General features: G+C 42.9%; 1 protein-coding gene across 1 annotated transcript in view; it reads left to right on the top strand.

The window, feature by feature from the left end:
* The window catches only part of MAL (mal, T cell differentiation protein), a 51,906-nt gene extending 42,494 nt beyond the window's left edge, over positions 1-9,412 (top strand). Inside the window, exons 2-4 of the mRNA XM_063918079.1 lie at positions 303-473; positions 4,979-5,098; positions 7,962-9,412. Coding sequence (XP_063774149.1) covers positions 303-473; positions 4,979-5,098; positions 7,962-8,039 — 369 coding nt within the window. The 3' untranslated portion in view covers positions 8,040-9,412. The remainder of the gene's footprint in view (positions 1-302; positions 474-4,978; positions 5,099-7,961) is intronic.
* The last annotated feature ends 9,658 nt before the right edge of the window (positions 9,413-19,070 follow it).

Here is a 19,070-nt window from a genome sequence, read left to right as displayed (position 1 = left end):
GGTCCAGTTCTCTAAAGTATTTGAGATATTAGCCCAGTGGCATTATATACTTTTATATGGTCATTTATATTTTTCTTTCAAACATAAAAAGCTGCTGTGATGGGTTAGCTGTTTAAAATGTATATTTGTTTAAAATGTTACTGTGGTTACTCTTATTAAGATCGTTTGGGAGGAAGAAAAATGTTCTTATTGAATTCTGACAAATTACAGACCATGGAAATTTTATGTTCAACTCTTGCTATTTGCAATATCATCTTGAAGTCACTACAATGAACCAAACATGTATTTTCTTTTCTTTATAGATATTTGGTGGCCTAGTATGGATTTTGGTCGCTTCTACAACATTGCCTAACACTGCACTAGTTCAAGGATGGGTCATGTTCGTTTCTGTCACTTGTTTTGTATTTACAACTATTCTTATGCTGCTGTACTGCATAGGAGTCCACGGGGGAAAGCCATCATGGGCAACTGTGGTAAGATAAAGCAATATACTCTACTAATGATGCAGCCAATCACCTCATCTGATTTTAAAACAAAACAGTACACTTATATTATTAAGTTAGCCTACTTAGGGTATTTGTACATTTATCCTGGTTGCTGATGTTGATATCTTACAATATTCCACAGAGCCACTGGTGTAACTACCGTGGGTGCAGGGGGTGAGCTGCTATGGGGCCCAGGCTGCTTCGAGGGCAGCCAGTCACAGAATGTCTCCAAGGCACGTAGCTTCCCTTCACCCCCCTCCCCCCCCCCCAGGGCTAAGAAAGGCAGTCTGTGGCATAAGTCTGTGGGGGCGGGTGGGGGGGGAGCTACCTGGCTCTCTCTGTGTGCCACCATTTGCGGGTACTTAGGGGGCAGTTGCTAATGCTGGGAAGTCATCTGCTTCTGCTGGAGTCAGGGAGTGCTCGCTCCCCTCCCCTCTCTCTCCCTGACACTCTCTCTTGCGTGTCTCTCTCTTTTCCTCTTTCCCTGATACTGTTTCTCTCCCTGATGACCATTTCTCACTCTCTTCCTGACACACTCCCTCTCTGTCTCCTCTCTCCCTGACACTGTCTCTCCCTCCAACACTATGTCTCTGACAATCTCTCTCTTCCTCTCTCTCGCCCTGACTCTGTGTCTCTCCCTCCCTCACTCTCCCTGACACTGTCTCTCTCCCTCCCTCTAACTCTCCCTGACACTGTCTCTTTCTCCCTGATACTGTCTTTCTCTCCCACTCTCTCTATCTCTCTGATGCGGTCTCTCTCTCCCTCTCTCTCACAAAGTTCACTTCTGTTAACCTTGTGGTTTCCATCTCCAACCACCACAGTAATATTAAAAAAATCATAGCAAAAACTCCCTTAATAGTATACTTTTAGTGGATGTACAGTATGTGCTCAACAGAGCCTCTCAGATATCAGGCACAACACTTGGAGTAACCTCAGCTTGAACGTGCTTGGTAGCCTTTCCAAAGGCACAATGGTAAGGCAGGCCGGATAGGTGCCAGTGTGCCAATATCCTATGGATAGGTTTTAAAGGAAAAAGTGATGCTTTCACCTTTCCCGGGTCTCTAACAGTAATTACTCAGTTTGGGCAATCTACAATCTATATAAAATGTACAGATTAACTGACACAAATGTCAAGTTATGTGCCATCATTCAAATGCCACAGGGCTGAGCTTCTTTCCTTTAAAATATGCAGTTTTAGAAGCTTAAAGTAATGAGAGCTCCACCCTAAAAAAGTTTGATTTAGAATCTATAGATACAGTAAGTAAAATTCTGCACAAATGGATTTCAACTAATGAACAATCTATTAGTTTTGTGTCCACTTCCTACTTTCCTATTCTCCCACAAGTTGCGTGAGTCTCATTGCAGTCCCCTGTACTATGAAAGAGTGGCCAGATCTCATGCATCCTGCCCGCTTCCTAATAAAGCAAGCAGGATTAAGAGATTATACATTGAATTGTGGCAGTATACGGAATAGGCAGGGGTAAATAATGTGATTTAGGCACTTAGCCCTGTCCCCTCCCATAGACCTGTGAATCACTGCATTTGGGAGCAGGGCCTAGTGGCTGACAGCCCAGCACCGCCCAATACAGTTTCAAGTAGCATCTCCTTTCCGGGACATTAAAGGTAGCCAACTACTGTATAGTCCACTTGCTTACCTCTGGAATAGTATACCCATTTGAATTATTAGGTTCACAGTGTAGATGGATGCTAGAAAAGGTCTGAGTAACATGGGCAGTCATGCATTTGCTGTCCACCAAAATGAGACATGATAGGGTATATTTAGGAACACATAAGGTCATAGTTGCCTATCCTTTCCTGGCAGTAGAGAATATAGCTTGCCTGATCCCTGTGGTCTGTGGTCCTCATTCAGTACGGATCGCAGGAGTCACGCAGGAGTCATTCTGAGCGTAGTTTCCTGATAATTGTGAAACTGCGCATGCAGTCAATTGTTGACTATACCTAGAATACTATGTGGTTTCCCCTCAATTGACCCACCCAAAGCTTCAATGCAACAATTATAGGGAAAAGCTCCTACAGCAATAAATTTGCCATCAGACCTCCTACGAAAATCCAACAGGAAGCACACTATGCTCCCCAAGTTAATCTCCAAAACCAACCAACACCACTGTAAAGAGCTGTAGGGTTATACATGACTGCCAAATTAAGGTGCCGTGAAATGCCTCCAAGAACATACCCCAAATCTGTAAATCCTTTCATAATTCATTAAAATAATGCACAAAATGATGAAGCTCTTTCATACGAGCCCTAGCCATCTCTGGTTTGTGCCAAAATAGGCCTACGCATTAGAATAAAAAATATCCCTACCCATCAGAATCATGTGGCACACAGTTTTCAACTGGCCCAAAAATTACTGATCCTTCTTGTGAGAAATGTCTGTAGACATTAAAACCAACTCCAACTGTCCATGCATCTGCTGGATTCTATCCTGTGTCAACCGAAAAAAGGTTGTCACTGTATCGGCCACAAAACTCAATTAAGACAGAAAGAAACCCACTGTCTTATCCTTTGGGATTGGGATTCTAATGCTGCAAATAATGTCATGCACTGAAAAAATAATCTCAGCATACATCATGCAATCCTTCATTGACTATAAAGAAGTCATCAGAAAATGCACAATGACAGTATGACATTGTGCATCAATTAAAAAATGTATTCAAATATTCAAACAAAGCACCCCAAACCAAAACACTGATCAATGTGAAACTGGCCTTCAAAATGAAAACCCATAAAACAAAAAAATCAGGATGTAAGGGGGTAGTCTCAAGCAGACTCAATGTCTACCTTGGCCAGCACTGACCCTTCACCAATACCCCTTACAATATCTAGTGCCTATAATTTACACAACACTCTGGATCAATAGCAATATTGACTGAACGTCCAGCAGGGTAAGAAAGGAGTTTGTTGGAGCATACCAGGAACCATCTTAAGAACAACACCAAGAGTTGATATTTAAAGATACTGTAATCCATTGGGCTGCATATGCAAACCAATTTAAATTCCTGCTTGATCTTCTGCAAATCATAAGCAGAATTCTGCATGGAATCTTACAATCCTGCTGAACAATCCTTTTAACTGGTAACCTAAAACCGTACAAACAAAATGGACAATAACAGGTTAGCATGCTTCCTGAGTGAATAGCTGTTCAACCACCTAATGCTAATAGACAATGGTTCTTTAAGAAGTGTTGGTCCCTGAATGATTGCGGGACACTAGTCTGATGAAACACACAGTGTTATTATATGCATAGCATTTTTTTCTGCTGAGCTGAGAAACCACACATTCTGGTGGCACCCCTGTCCTTTTAAGTGGCAAGTTTACCCCTACACACTTACACATCTTTCACGCCATACATTGATTAAGCTTTCTCCAAAATTGCTCATCACAAGCTGAGCATTACATCTAAACTTGACGTGTATCCAGTGAACTAGGTGAAACAATGTTAATGAGTTCCACTGGATGAAATTCTAAGTAACTTGCATCAAATACCAGCATTCCAAACATCCAATTAATATATGAATGAAACTACTGGTCTGCGAGCTCTGATTGGCTCACGAACCAGCGGCTGGTTTGAGATCCTACACGCCGCCGGACTGAGCAATGAGGGGCAGGAGAGGAGCGCGCTGCGCTCTCCTCTCCTGACACACACACAGTAAGGTGGACGGCTGTCAATTTCTTACTGATACGTAGTACCACCCCGCACCGCCATACTTTCAGCACTGGTGTTAGGGCAATGAACAAAGCTAGCAACACTCTGAAACCAGTGTGCTATAAAGAAATGCATTATCTTGTGCAGAGCTCACTAGCTGAATCTTCATTGGCAAAGTAATGGTACCCTGGCCATAGAATAACACCATTCTGGGGTGGACCATTTAAGAAAATTGAGCAGCAACCTTCCCAACAGAGTTGTTGAGCTCTCTCTCACATGAACCAGTGTGTGGGTTACTTTGCAGGAAATATGTCGTGGAGTGGCAGAGCTAAAAGCACTGGGTGTGTTTTTGTATGTGTATGTGTGTGTGTCTGTGTGTGGGGGGGGGGGGCACTGTGTGTGAGTATGGGAGGGGTAGCAAGGATACTGAAAAAAATGGGATCTGGGATAAATTTCAATGAAAGGGGGTGATTGCAGGATGAAGATTAGAGATGTGTATGTGGGCAGATGCATGTCTGGACACTACTCTGAAAGACTGGAAAGAATCATGGGCTGTTCAGGGTGTGGGTTGGGATACAGAATTGGGAGGATGAGAAAAGAGTGGTTAATATGTTTAATGTAGAGGGTAGATATTGGGATAGTGGCAATCATTTACATGGCAAAATCAGGTTGATTTTGCCATGCAAATGATTGCCACTTTAAAAAAACAAAACTCTCCCAAAATCTCTCTTTCTAATTCTCACACCCTATTACATATCCTATAGATCTATATATATACACAATCCCTCACCTGTCGTACTTACATATATGTTATCATGTTTTCCAGGATGCCTTTTATCACTTTACTGCTGCACTGTTCTACCTGAGTGCATCAGTGCTGCAGGCCTACGCGACAATAGCTTTGCGAGGGACTGGAAAGGTTTATCAAGAGAACATTGCTGCAGTGGTAACTATGACATACATATTTTTCTATTTCATGAATGAATATCATGTATCTGTGATTGTCACCAATATATAAAAATAATATAACTTCCATATATCATGTTTTTTAAAACCAGGGCTGTAACTAGGTGTGTGTGGAGTGTGCTCTGCACATAGCGCTGCAGGGTAGGGGGCGCTGTTGGCAGCACTTGTCAATTATGAATTATCTAATTACTTTCACTTGCAGCTTCCCCCCTTTTTGAAGCCCAGCATCTCCTGACTGCCCCTGTCTCCTACCCCCACCTCTTTTGTTGGTGATAACTACACTATATAGTATTCATGGATTTGACTTGACAGCTCTTTGTTGTTCAGTGTGTCCTTTATTACATTTCGGGATGCTGATGTGCTCTAAAGTCAAACCCATTGCCTATGACATTGCAGTCAGACACTCTATTCATTGAGTTATCTGTCCTTGCATAGAAAGCTATTACAAGCTGGAGAGTTTTAACTATTTGAAGTTTACCTTGTACTTTGTGAAGGGTTGATCAGCGTTGCGGATGGGCAGATCTATGTAGTGTGTGGCTGCAAGGGATTGGATGTGTGGCTGCATGAATCTGCTCAATTTAATATATATATATATATTTGGCATGTTATGCCGGCTGCTGGGATCCCGGCGGTCAGATACCGACACAGGGATCCCGGCAGTAAAATGCCGGCGGGGGGGGGGGATGGCGAGCGCAAATAAGCCCCTTGCGGGCTCGCTGTGCTCGCCACACAGTGGGCTCGGTGGCTTGCTGCGTTTGCCACAGGTTCTATTCCCACTCTATGGGTGTTGTGGACACCCATGAGTGGGAATAGAACCTGTGGGTCAGCATTCCAACTGCCGGCATTTTTAGCGTTCGGGATCCTGATGTCAGAAAAATAAAGGGGGGGGGGGGGGGCACCAATTCTCCTTCTGGCACAGGGCAACAAAAAGTCTAGTTACAGCTCTGTTCAAACCCAATAACATATTTATTTGATGAGTCTTTAAATAGAGCAATATATATAGGTCTGCTGTTATGTGTTAAACATTCGGCGAGATGTAATAACTTTGAAGTTTGCCAGAGATGCGGGATTCTGGCCAAACTTGGACTTTTTTTTTAAGCGGCAATTGTTTACAGTAAAACCATGCCTTGTAAATGATTGGCACTTAAAAAAAAAGTCAGCGTTCGACGGGCGTCCCTCACCTCTGACAAACTCAGACGCCATTACATCCCGCCGCATATGTTCACCAGATATCTGTGCAGAGTGTAGGTAAAGAATGGAAATAATATAGGAATATATGTCAGTCAATCAATCAGTTAATCAAAAACTCATTCTTTTAAATACACACTTATCATAGAAGAAATAAATTTGAATACAATAATATCATATCTACTGTATAGATTTTTTAGAATAATATTATGTTGTTCAATATTGTCCGTGAGTCCTATATCACAATCACATTAAGGCAACCTATTACTGGGAGCTCAGTCTAACTAACTAACTAACTGACTAGCATATGTAACTGTGTAAATTCTATGAAACATACTGTAGAAAATATATTAACTGTAATCTTACATTAATTAATTGACACTGGACTCACATAGAGGAGCCAACCATAAAAAAGGTCAAGACAACAAGAGTCAGTCTCAAATAAATAATATTGGTGATTATAATGTGTAATAGAAGCCTAAAAGAAAGAAAACCCATACAGCAGTATAACATCATTGAATTAATATATCAAAATACATATACAGTACAACAACAAAAAATAGAAAAATAAAATGGGTAGAGCACAGTAATTGTAGTTTTATTCCGTGATTTGAATTGGATCTTTGATTTGGGATTTTTTTTTTAACAACTTCAAGATACAGCCATTGGGATAAATCTACTTTCTTGGTTGGGTTAGCATGTTTCATTGACTATAATCTCTATGATTTCATGCAGTAGTTCTCTGCAAGGTTAAGACGCTCCATGTGTAACACCATTTACCAATATCTCTATGGTCCACTGTTTCCAAATTTCCACTATCTGAAAATAGCAGTCTACTGATGACAATATGTTAAGGCCAAAATATAGTACAATGTTGTTCTGAACAGAACTCATCTACATGAAATTGCTTACATTTGTCACATCTTATTTATGAGACGCTACATGTAAATCTTTGAGTAAAACTAAATTGACTTTCTGCAGGTATGAAATGTTTTGAAAACTGAAATGCACATATATAATATAGAGAGGTATAAAGTACCAGCCAGTCAACTCCAAACTGCCATGTTACATGACAGTCAGGAGCGAATTGGTTGGTAGTTTATCTCTCTCCACTTCTCCACATTTTCCAAAGCTTAGTACATCTCCCCAAAAGGCCCCCAGTTATCACCGATACATAATCCTTTTAGCACTCGCCAAAGGGGTTATGTCCTGCTTTCAATATTAATCTATAGATGGCAAGAGTGGTATAATCCCGATTACCGGCAATGGGTCCCCAGCGCTGCCTTTCCAGCTTCAGTGAAGCCTTCCGGGCATTGCTGGGTCCCCGCCTGGTGAAACTGTCATGCACATATGCAGACTGGACGTTGCGCATGACTTTGCAGCCCGTAGCTGGCAGCGTTATGCTGCCAGCAGCAGAGCTGAGAACACCGCTGAGGAAGCAGACATCGCTGGACCTTGCTGGCGAAGTAAGTAATGCTGAATACCAGCTGCATATTCCATAGTATCGCAGTGATACTAAATAAAACATGCCACTGGTATTAACATGTGTTGTTTAATGGGGCTCAAAGTATGATACAAAAAATGTTGAATGTTTTATGTTTGTATAGCACAGCAGAATAATTTCCTCACAGCTTACATGTGGCTTCCTTTTGCAGGTGTTTGCCTATCTTGCTACCCTGGTTTATGTGATTCACGCAGTGGCCTCCCTATTGAGATGGAAGAAACTCGCTTAAGTCAAAACTCTTTAACAATGCAAGAGATCTGGGAAACATACAATGCATTACATGCTGTGTTTTTTTATTTTATTTGATGTAAAAAGTACTGCTGATACAGGTTGTAACATTCACTGATATGTATTTAAAATGTATATATGTACCATAAGCAACTTTATATTGTACTTCACATTTCCTGTTCAGGAACCCTCTATATAGCAGCATAATGTAGTGGGACATAATCAAAGCATCATCAAATGAAGCATATCATTTTAAAGGAACATTTAACTGCACATTGTAAATTTTAGATATGAACCATAAGGAAAATACTTCAGTGTTATGTTGTACACAACGACCTCCTCACTCTACTTAAAAGAGCTGAAGCTCCTCCCACGCAGTCAACTCAGGCTTTCTTTTTACCCAGCTGCCCCTGCGCATGCATACATCTATACACATAATTTGCTTTACATTTTCTGTCAAGCTGCCACTCCATAATGTAGAATTGTGTACCAAGTATATGTCAAGTATATGTCAAGATGCACATTCAATTACAATTCTTGTCTCTACTTATGTGAAAACTAGATACCATCATGCACTTGATCATCACTCAGCATGGAAAGTCCCTGATCTATCCAACTCCTTCTAAACCGAGTAGCAGTAGTCACTTTGGCCATTCACTGCAGAATAAGTGTAAAAGTAGATCTGTGACATCACAAGAGTATTTGGACAATTGCAATTTTGAATGTTTTATAAATGACCCTTAGGGTCTGTGGTGTTTGAGAAGTGTATCCTGCATATCCATACTTGCTTGCTCCCTTGGAATGTCTGGGACACTCTCAAAGTTTGAGGAGCTCTCCTGGACCATGAGGGCTGTAGAAAGGATTCCCAGGTCTCGGTAATGAAAGGGAACATGGCCTAATTGCAGAGTGTAGGAAATACTTTTTATACGACCTGCAGCGGGGGCGCTGTGTGCCGCTCAGCCAGGGTCAGATCCAGTAAGGGGGTGCGATCAGCAACAAGTGACATTTATCTTGTTATTTGTATGATCATTTGAAGCTTTTCACAGATACCATACATTGATACTAGAGTTTACTATGGAAAGAAAAGTAATAAATAGAGAAATATAAAATGTGTTAAAGTTCTACAGATTAAGCAAATTTTAGTTATGTAAATGCTGCAGTTGAGCATCTGCCGCAATGCAGATAACACCGCCCACCTACGGTCACGCAATTCAGAGCAGTCTCTTCGGGAAGCTGGCTATTGCGCTGTTCTAACATTTTCTCCATCTTTAGTTGACCTCTTATCTATTTTTTGTATACCAAAAAAATATATGTGTGCTACATGTTTTTCAATAATTAAACACCCTTTCACTGCTTCCATCTTTCTTGCTTTCATTTGATATTTTAAATAAATATGTATTTCTATAAAGAGTTTAATTAGTCTCATTTATTTAGTAGCTAAGCATTGTAGCAAGTTTTGACAAAGGAATACTTTGTGGAATACTGTACTTCCCAAATTTAGAGTGTTAAGATTCGGGACAATGGCATGGCCACATCACAATGTATGCATGGTCACATAATGATGGTGCCATGACAACATACCCGAGGGTATTCATATTGATTTGAAGCATTAGGTTGCCCTTTGAGACCCTCCTCTTCCCTCTAATCATCCATTTATTGCCATGCATCTATACACAGCTGCTCTGGCAGAGCTTCAATAATCAGGACATACCTGCTAAACCTCTCTGACCTACAGAACCAAACTGTCCTGATTGGAATGTTGGGACAGAGCCTCCCAGTAGTGGCTGTCAAATATAAATCAGGATACTTGTTGTGAGGCATGCATTAGTTCTTGTAAGGGAAGAAAATGTGATGTCTGGGTAGACACTGCATTTAACATCCATGCCTAGAACTTTAAAAAAAAAAACAAAAAAAAAAACACCTGCAGTCATTGCAAAGAGTGGAAGAATTAACCTTTATCATAGTTTAATACTATATTGTTACATTTTTACAAAAAGAGCTATGATTTGGTGGAGGGTAGAGTCACGGATCAATGTGCTTATTATAGGGAAGGGAAAAAATAATGTTTGGGGTTGCTGATATTTATACAAAACCAAGGGTTATGCTTGGAAATTTTGTAGATCCTTGCACTGACGCTGTGTAACAAGTTGTTGCCTGGTGATGGATTTTTTAGCCTTTGTAATTGCTAGGTTGATGTACTCGGGACAGCATAACCAAAACCCCTCAAGAAGACATGATATTTGTCCCCAGCACTGACGTGCGGTGAGCTAAATGGCTCAGGAGACACTGGCTAGCCCCAGAGCCAGATTTACATGCAATATATGAGCCAAAGGGTACATATGGGAATTATACACAGGTGCAGCTGTATAAACTCCTGGAAATTTGGTGAGTTTTGATCAGAGATGTGCGGAAAAGATAAGCCATAGACTTTTTACTCCAGAGTTTTGGCTGTAAAAATGATTAGAATAATGCAAAGAAGATATTTCAAACAAATTATTTGTATTTTTCATATACTTTAAACAGTCAAAACTCTGGCACAAACGCTAGTATGACAGGAAAGGCTCTGCCTCACCTGCCTCACCCCAGTGGCGTCATGAGGCGGGTGCGGGGGGTGCGGCCCGCACCCGGGTGTCACCCTTCAGTGGGGTGACAGCAAACAAGAGCCTCACACCTGTCGCATTCCTACCATTACACTGACAATGTGTCAGAAAGCACGGACCCAGCCGCGGCGCACATGCACCTGCTCGGAGGGGGAGGGGGGGGGGGGGGGTTGCACGATCATAACTGTGCCGCGGCGTCCTCTTGTTATGATCGCATCCCCCTGCTGACTCAAATCGCTGCCTGAATACCGCCGCCGGGTCCGTACTGGCGGTTCCTGACAGTCTCCTCAGCCAGGATGCCGGTCGCTGTACGTCACTCCTCATGACGTCATCTTGCGCGCCGGCACCGCTTGCAGCTTGCCATTCTCCTCACTGCCGCCGGCCACGTTCTGCACACCGCAGCCCACTTCCTCCGCTGCCTAGGGCCGCCTACTACACCCCCCTCCGCTGCTCAGGTACTTACCCTGCTTCCCTATGTCCCTGTCACTGCTGTCACTCACTTTCCCTGCTGTCACTGTACCTCTGTCACTATACTTCAGTCACTGTCCCTGCTGTCACTGTCCCTGCTGTCACTATACCTCTCACTGTCCCTGCTGTCACGGTCCCTGCTGTCACTATACCTCTGTCACTGTCCCTGCTGTCACCGCTGTCACTGTCCCTCTGTCACTGCACCTCTGTCACTGTCCCTGCTGTCAGTATACCTCTGTCACTGTCCCTGCTGTCACTATACCTCTCACTGTCCCTGCTGTCACTATACCTCTGTCACTGTCCCTGCTGTCACTATACCTCTGTCACTGTCCCTGCTGTCACGGTCCCTGCTGTCACTATACCTCTGTCACTGGCCCTGCTGTCACTATACCTCTGTCACTGTCCCTGCTGTCACGGTCCCTGCTGTCACTATACCTCTGTCACTGTCCCTGCTGTCACCGCTGTCACTGTCCCTCTGTCACTGCACCTCTGTCACTGTCCCTGCTGTCAGTATACCTCTGTCACTGTCCCTGCTGTCACTATACCTCTGTCACTGCTGTCACCGCTGTCACTGTCCCTCTGTCACTGTCCCTGCTGTCACTATACCTCTGTCACTGTCCCTGCTGTCACTATACCTCTGTCACTGTCCCTGCTGTCACCGCTGTCACTGTCCCTCTGTCACTGCACCTCTGTCACTGTCCCTGCTGTCAGTATACCTCTGTCACTGTCCCTGCTGTCACTATACCTCTGTCACTGTCCCTGCTGTCACCGCTGTCACTGTCCCTCTGTCACTGCACCTCTGTCACTGTCTCTGCTGTCAGTATACCTCTGTCACTGTCCCTGCTGTCACTATACCTCTGTCACTGCTGTCACCGCTGTCACTGTCCCTCTGTCACTGCACCTCTGTCACTGTCCCTGCTGTCACTGTCCCTCTGTCACTGTCCCTCTGTCACTGTCCCTGCTGTCACTCTCCCTGTCCCTGAATTTTGGATAATACTGTGTGCTTTAATGTGAATTTTGGCTCAGTCAGTGTGCTACAATGTTAGTTTCGGCTCATTCAGTGTGCTACAATGTGAATTTCGGATCATTCAGTGTGTTACAATGTGAATTTCGGCTCATTCAGAGTGCTACAATGTGAATTTCGGATCATTCAGTGTGTTACAATGTGAATGTCAGCTCATTCAGTGTGCTACAATGTGAGTTTCGGCTCATTCAGTGTGCTACAATGTGAATGTCGGCTCATTCAGTGTGCTATAATGTGAATTTCGGCTCATTCAGTGTGCTACAATGTGAATTTCGGCTCATTCAGTGTGCTACAATGTGAGTTTCGGCTCATTCAGTGTGCAACAATGTGAGTTTCGGCTCATTCAGTGTGCTATAATGTGAGTTTCGGCTCATTCAGTGTGCTATAATGTGAATTTCGGATCATTCAGTGTGTTACAATGTGAATTTCGGCTCATTCAGAGTGCTACAATGTGAATTTCGGATCATTCAGTGTGCTATAATGTGAATTTTGGATCATTCTGTGTTCTATGATGTGAATTTCGGCTCATTCAGTGTGCTACAATATGAATTTCGGATCATTCAGTGTGTTACAATGTGAATTTCGGCTCATTCAGAGTGCTACAATGTGAATTTCGGATCATTCAGTGTGCTATAATGTGAATTTTGGATCATTCTGTGTTCTATGATGTGAATTTCGGCTCATTCAGTGTGCTACAATATGAATTTCGGATCATTCAGTGTGCTATAATGTGAATTTCGGCTCATTCAGTGTGCTATTATGTGAATTTCGGATCAATCTGTGTTCTATGATGTGAATTTCGGCTCATTCTGTGTTGTATAATGTGAATTTCGGCTCATACTCAATTATGGACATTATTCTGGTTGCATTTAATTTTAGCAATAAAATTGCTAAAATGCGCCACGCTGACAGTGAGCATGCAATCAAAGTGCGGTCGCATCCCTGAGGGACTGCACTTTCATTGGGGGCCGGCGTAGCAGGGTGTGGTTGGGAAAGGGGATCAGAGCTTTTTTGGGGCGGCTATGTGACATCACACGCACCCACTGCAACCCGAAAAATGGCGGTGCATTGCCTGCATACGCAGCCTAGCTACGTCTGCAGGGGGTCATCCTTCGTATCTGCTTCAGCGATGTGATCGCAAAATAATTGAAATCGCATCGCTGGATGCCAATTAGCATCCTGGACGGACCCCAGCATGCTACAGAAACGATTGCAGATTCTGCTTTTAAGCAGAATATGCAAACCAACCTAAATAGGGTCCTATGTCACTACTATTGCCATCGCATTCAGTGATATACAGGAATTATGACTTACAAGTAAAACTAGTACAAAAACATTTCTAAGGATTGCGTGTGGTGTGATATGGGAGAAGGTCCATGGGGGGGGTGACACCATGAGTTACCACACCGGGTGACACCAACCCTAGTGACGCCTCTGCCTCACCCCACCGCACGTCACTGGTCCCCAGTGCATACCATATTTGTGAATGCAACAAGGGGGCTTAACTGCATACCCCTCCAGTGACCACAATCCGCAAAACCCAGGGCCTGTCCAAAGTCTTGATGGCCCTGGATGTACTGTAGTGCAGTGCAGTGAGGGGAGAGCGTAATGGTAAGAGTAAGGTGCTCCTACATATTGATTGCCCAATGTTGATTTGAAGTGATAAAATTGCATCTGTTGACTTGTCATACCCAACCTGTTTATCCTTATAGGGAATACCCTGTTCTAATCTTGCAAATCTAAAGCCTGTTATTTTTATACCAGGAAATAATGGCTGATCAAAGGGGACAGTTAGGCAGAATATGATGCAATGTTTGCATAAATGTCATATAACAAAAATAAGATATACTATTAACTACTTATTGGGGGAATATATTAATGTTAAACTACAAACTAGGTTGATATAAATAAATACAGATAAAGTAAGTGGTAAAATACAGATTAATGAGACAAGTACACAGTTAAAATCTACAGGTTTATGAAGCCACATTTTCATTAAGGGATAGAAGGGGTAGGAAATAAATATATGAGCTCATCTGCTGGGAGCATAAAGGTATGTTCACAAAAGGGCAACTAGTTGGCTCATACAATAGTGTCAGATGTACTAAGCCTGGAAAAGTGATACATTTCACAGTGATAAAGTACCAACCAACCAGCTCCTGTCATTGTTCAAACCACTCTGTAACATGTCAGTTAGGAGCTGATTTGCTGGTACTTTATCACGTGAAATGTATCACTTTTCAAGGCTCCCTGATTGTGTGTAATATTTCCCATACAGTCAGGGTACCGGGTAAATTAACCAGGGCCATCTTTTTCCTTGGGTGTAATGGGCAGTTGGACAAGGGTCCCAGGAGTCTGAGGGCCCTATGCTAATAGCTGAGGGTCCTATTTTTCCAGGGGTACCAGATTTTTGAAAATCGTATCTGGGGAAACGGGGATATCCGACTTCAAAGCAGCAGCCCTATGCAAGCCTGTTAATTGCTCTTCCCGGACAGATATCTCTGGTCCTGTCTGACTTAGAATGTTTCTGAGGATACACTCCAAGAGCTGGGACTTTCCCCTTTCGGTGTACACTGGCAGCTTGTCTCTACCATGCCCAGAGCTGGAGATATCATCTTTCCAGCAGCCGGCCCCTGCTCCAGCTCTACACGCCTGGTATGAAACAACAGGTAAAGGAGAGTTTAAGAACAAATCCACGTTTTATCCAAAGCATCTCAAAGGAAGTCTGGTGGACAGCTTCCAGAAAGCAGTTTTGGACGATCTAGAAAAAATGGGCAACACAAAAAACACCAAATGGAATTTAAGCCAAAAAGAACGCTTGGCATTGAAAGCATTACAGAGTGATGATACTATTATCATCAAACCTAGCGATAAGGGATGAGGTGTTGTCATCCTCAATAAAGAGGACTACATTAAAGAGATCTATCGACAACTGGATGACGGGAAGACATACACTAAACTTAGAAATTACCCGACATTAAGAATCAAAGCAAATCTAAGTAAGCTATTACAATCCCATTTGGACAAGAATACACTCACAAAAAAAAGAGTTTGAATTCTTAAATGTTTCAGAACCTTCAATACCCACAATCTACGTCTTACCAAAAATCCATAAAAGTGTGACAAAACCCCCAGGAAGACCCATAGTGGCAGGGATTGGAAGCTTAACTGCTAACTTATCGGAATATATTGATGCCCATTTACAACCTTTGGTAAGCAAAACAGAATTTAATTTAAAGGACACAACGGATACAATGCAAAAGATTAAGAACATTGATTGGAACAACAATATGTTTATGACAACGGCAGACGTGGAAGCCCTATATACGAACATTCCTCATGAAAAAGGGATAGAAGCAGTCAAATACTACCTGGATAAGACGGATCTCTCTGAGAACAAAAAAGATTTACTTTTGCAAGGCATTACTTTTATACTGAAAATAATTATTTTTATTTCAATGGCTCATACTACAATCAATTGGTCGACACAGCAATGGGTACTAAATTTGCGCCTAGTTTCGCAAACCTATATATGTCATACTGGGAAGAGAAACAGGTGAAAGTAAACCCTCATTATAAGAAAAATCTTCTGGGAAGGACCAAAGGAGGAGCTTGAACATTACTGTCAAACACTGAACAACAATGATTTCAATTTGGTTCTCAGCTTCTTAACAAGCCAAAAAGAATTACATTTTCTGGATCTCAACATCTATATTGAAGAAGGAAAAATGGAGACAAAATGTTATAAAAAACCTACTGACGCCAACAATTATATAGATATATCGAGTGAACATCATGCTAATTGGCTTAACAGTGTGCCAAAAAGCCAATTTCTTAGGCTAAGAAGAAATTGCAGTAGGAAAAACATATGCGAAGAACAAATTGACCTAATGAGAAAAGGTTTTGAAGAAAAAGGATATGATAAAGACCGATTAGGAAAATTTAAAGAGGAGGTGATGAGTAAGTACATAGAAGAACTCTTGAAAGGAAAAGAAAAAAAAAATCGGAGGATGGTGCGTACAAATTGGCCTTCATCACACAATTCACCCAACAACATAAAAAGATTGAATCAATAGTGAAAAAACATTGGCACCTATTGCAGAGAGACCCACTATTGAAGGACACAATACCAGCAAGGCCCAAATTCATATATCGCAAAGCACTGAATCTAAAAAGTAAACTGACTAAAAGTGCACTATCATCACAAGATCACCATCCAATTAGAAGTAAGGGCTTCTACAGATGTGGAACATGTCAGGCTTGTCGTGAAGTACAAACCATCAAATCGAAATATGAGGATTTCAGTGTGAAAGGTACCTCCTATAAACTTCACAATTTCATGACCTGCCACACCACCAATGTGATCTACTTTATAGAGTGCAGTTGCCATATGATCTATGTGGGAAAAACAAGTCGGGCACTGAAAACTCGCTTAGGTGAACATATAAGGAACATCAAGAAAGGAGTCATGTCTCATCCTTTATCCAGCCATTTTAAAGAAAAACGTGATAACTCCTCTACTAAACATATCTTACAGTTTCTGGCAATTGAAAATGTAAAAAATACTTGGAGGCATAGAGATGAAGTAACAAGACTGGCCAAAACAGAGATGAAATGGATTTATAAATTAAAAAGCCTCATCCCCAACGGCTTGAACGCAGATTTTGAACTGAAATGGTTTCTCTGAAGACTTCCCCCTCCCCCGTTTTCACCATTTTCATCTTTCTCTAAATTACATATTATAGTTCCTTCACTATCTATTCAACTATTCACCTCCATGTCCTTCATGGTATTTTACCTAAAATTATCTTTTTTCAATCCGTATCTAATGTTGAGACTATTATGGCATGCTTTTTCATTACCTCACTCTGTGACACATTAAGATAAATAGGTCACGTTATTGACCATGTGACTATGTACACTGGTAGACCTTCTATTTGTCACGATCCGGGTATCTGGACGCCATTACTTGCCTTTCAGATGTCTCCTGAGGCTGGCTCAGCGTTCCAAGGCCGGATCTCATCTGTGTCCACATTCTGCATATCCCTCCTGTCACGCTGAGACGCTGTCACAGCGGCGCCATGTTTGAATCCTGCATGGCGTCTCCTGTCCTCTGCGGCCGGCGCCGCCATTACTGTTATGTTCCACATGGTTTCCAAACCAGCTTTCCCTCCAAGTTCTAACATGGGCGCAGCCATGTTGGATCCAATCACATGTCTCAGTTCCACCAATCCACTACCTCTGGAAATCTGCATAATTGCCCAGCCAATGCCTGCATTGCTGCAGGTATAAGTATCCTGTGCCTGGGCCAGGAAATCGTCAGTGCTTTGTTTGTCATACCTTGTTCCAGTCTCTCTCTCCTGTGGTTGTTTTTCCAGGTTCCAGCTCCTGTCTCCAGCATCCACTAAGAGACCCGCACCTGCCTACCATCCTGCGGTGCAGCCTGACTCTGCAGTCCTCCGTGGCTGATCCAGCTTCCAGCTATTAACCCATCTGCTTCCAGCAGCCTGCTTCCAGCAGATTCCAGTATCCTTAAAGTGCCGGTGTTGTTCCAGCGGATTCCTACTTATCAGCAGTATCCACTACCACCGGTAACCATCCTTCAACTCCTCTGTTTCCACGCTCCCTAGCATCTTACAGTTTCCACTCCGTGTATCATCACCTGGCTGATTCCATCCAGCATTTACTCAGTGACTTTATCACCTGGCTGATCCCACTCAGCATCCACTCCGTGTCTTACCACCTGGCTGGTTCTATCCAGCAAACACAACAGCTGATTCAAGTTACCAGCTTCATCTATTCCATCTACTGGCATGTTCCTTGGTTATCTGCACTACTACAGCCAGGCCTGGTAAGGTTTTTCCATCAAGGACTTTAACAGCTGTTCTTAACCTACCAGTGCTCTGTTACACCTTCCATGGTTAAAGTGTTCCAGGAATATTATTTATTGCCACTGTCATTATTTGCTGTCTGTTGTTACACGGAGTTTGTCAATAAACTTTTAATTTACTTTTACCTGGTTGTCATGGTCACACCTTCGGGTTTCCTTTTAACACTTACATGTCCAGGGGTCTGATTAAACCACCCCGGTTTAAGTTCCTCTCAGCCCCTACAACTGAGGCTTCCTCCTGTCAGCTAAAACCCTCAGTTGTGACAGTAAGCACTGACCATATGAATCCAGCCGGAGACCAGGATCAAGCGGTTAGGCCGATGCAAGAACTGGCAGCCCGACTTGAACATCAGGAGGCTGCACAAGGCCATATCATCTGCTGTCTCCAGGATCTCTCTACGCGGCTGGATGGGATTCAAACGACCCTCCGTGAACCTGACACGTCCGGTGCGTCCACCACAGTGACACCAGCTGTAACCCCACCCACCTTGCCCATTTCCATTCCACGTCTTCATCTTCCAACGCCAGCAAAATTTGACGGATCTCCAAGGTTCTGCAGGGGATTTCTCAACCAATGTGAAATCCATTTTGAGCTTCAACCTGGCAATTTCCCCAGTGACCGTATTAAAATTGCCTATATTATCTCCCTTCTCAGCGGCTCAGCCCTTGACTGGGCATCACCTTTATGGGAGAAGTCTGATCCCCTGCTGTCCTCCTATACTGACTTTGTGGCAACATTCAGGCGCATTTTCGACGAGCCAGGCCGGGTAACCTCTGCTTCATCTGAGATTCTCCGTTTACGCCAGGGAACACGTACTGTGGGACAGTATCTAATACAGTTCCAAATCCTGGCATCCGAACTGGCATGGAACGACGAGGCCCTGTATGCTGCATTCTGGCATGGCTTATCTGAGCGTATCAAGGATGAGTTAGCTACCAGAGACTTGCCCTCTAAGTTGGATGAGCTAATTTCATTATGCACGAAGGTTGATCTACGGTTCAGCGAAAGAGCAATTGAGCGGGGAAGGTCATCCACTCCAAAATCCTCTG

The sequence above is a fragment of the Pseudophryne corroboree genome, chromosome 4, assembly GCF_028390025.1.
Source record: "Pseudophryne corroboree isolate aPseCor3 chromosome 4, aPseCor3.hap2, whole genome shotgun sequence".
Taxonomy (NCBI): Eukaryota; Metazoa; Chordata; class Amphibia; order Anura; family Myobatrachidae; genus Pseudophryne; species Pseudophryne corroboree.
Note: the sequence above shows the minus strand (reverse complement) of the source record. Positions and strands in the feature narration are given on the sequence as shown.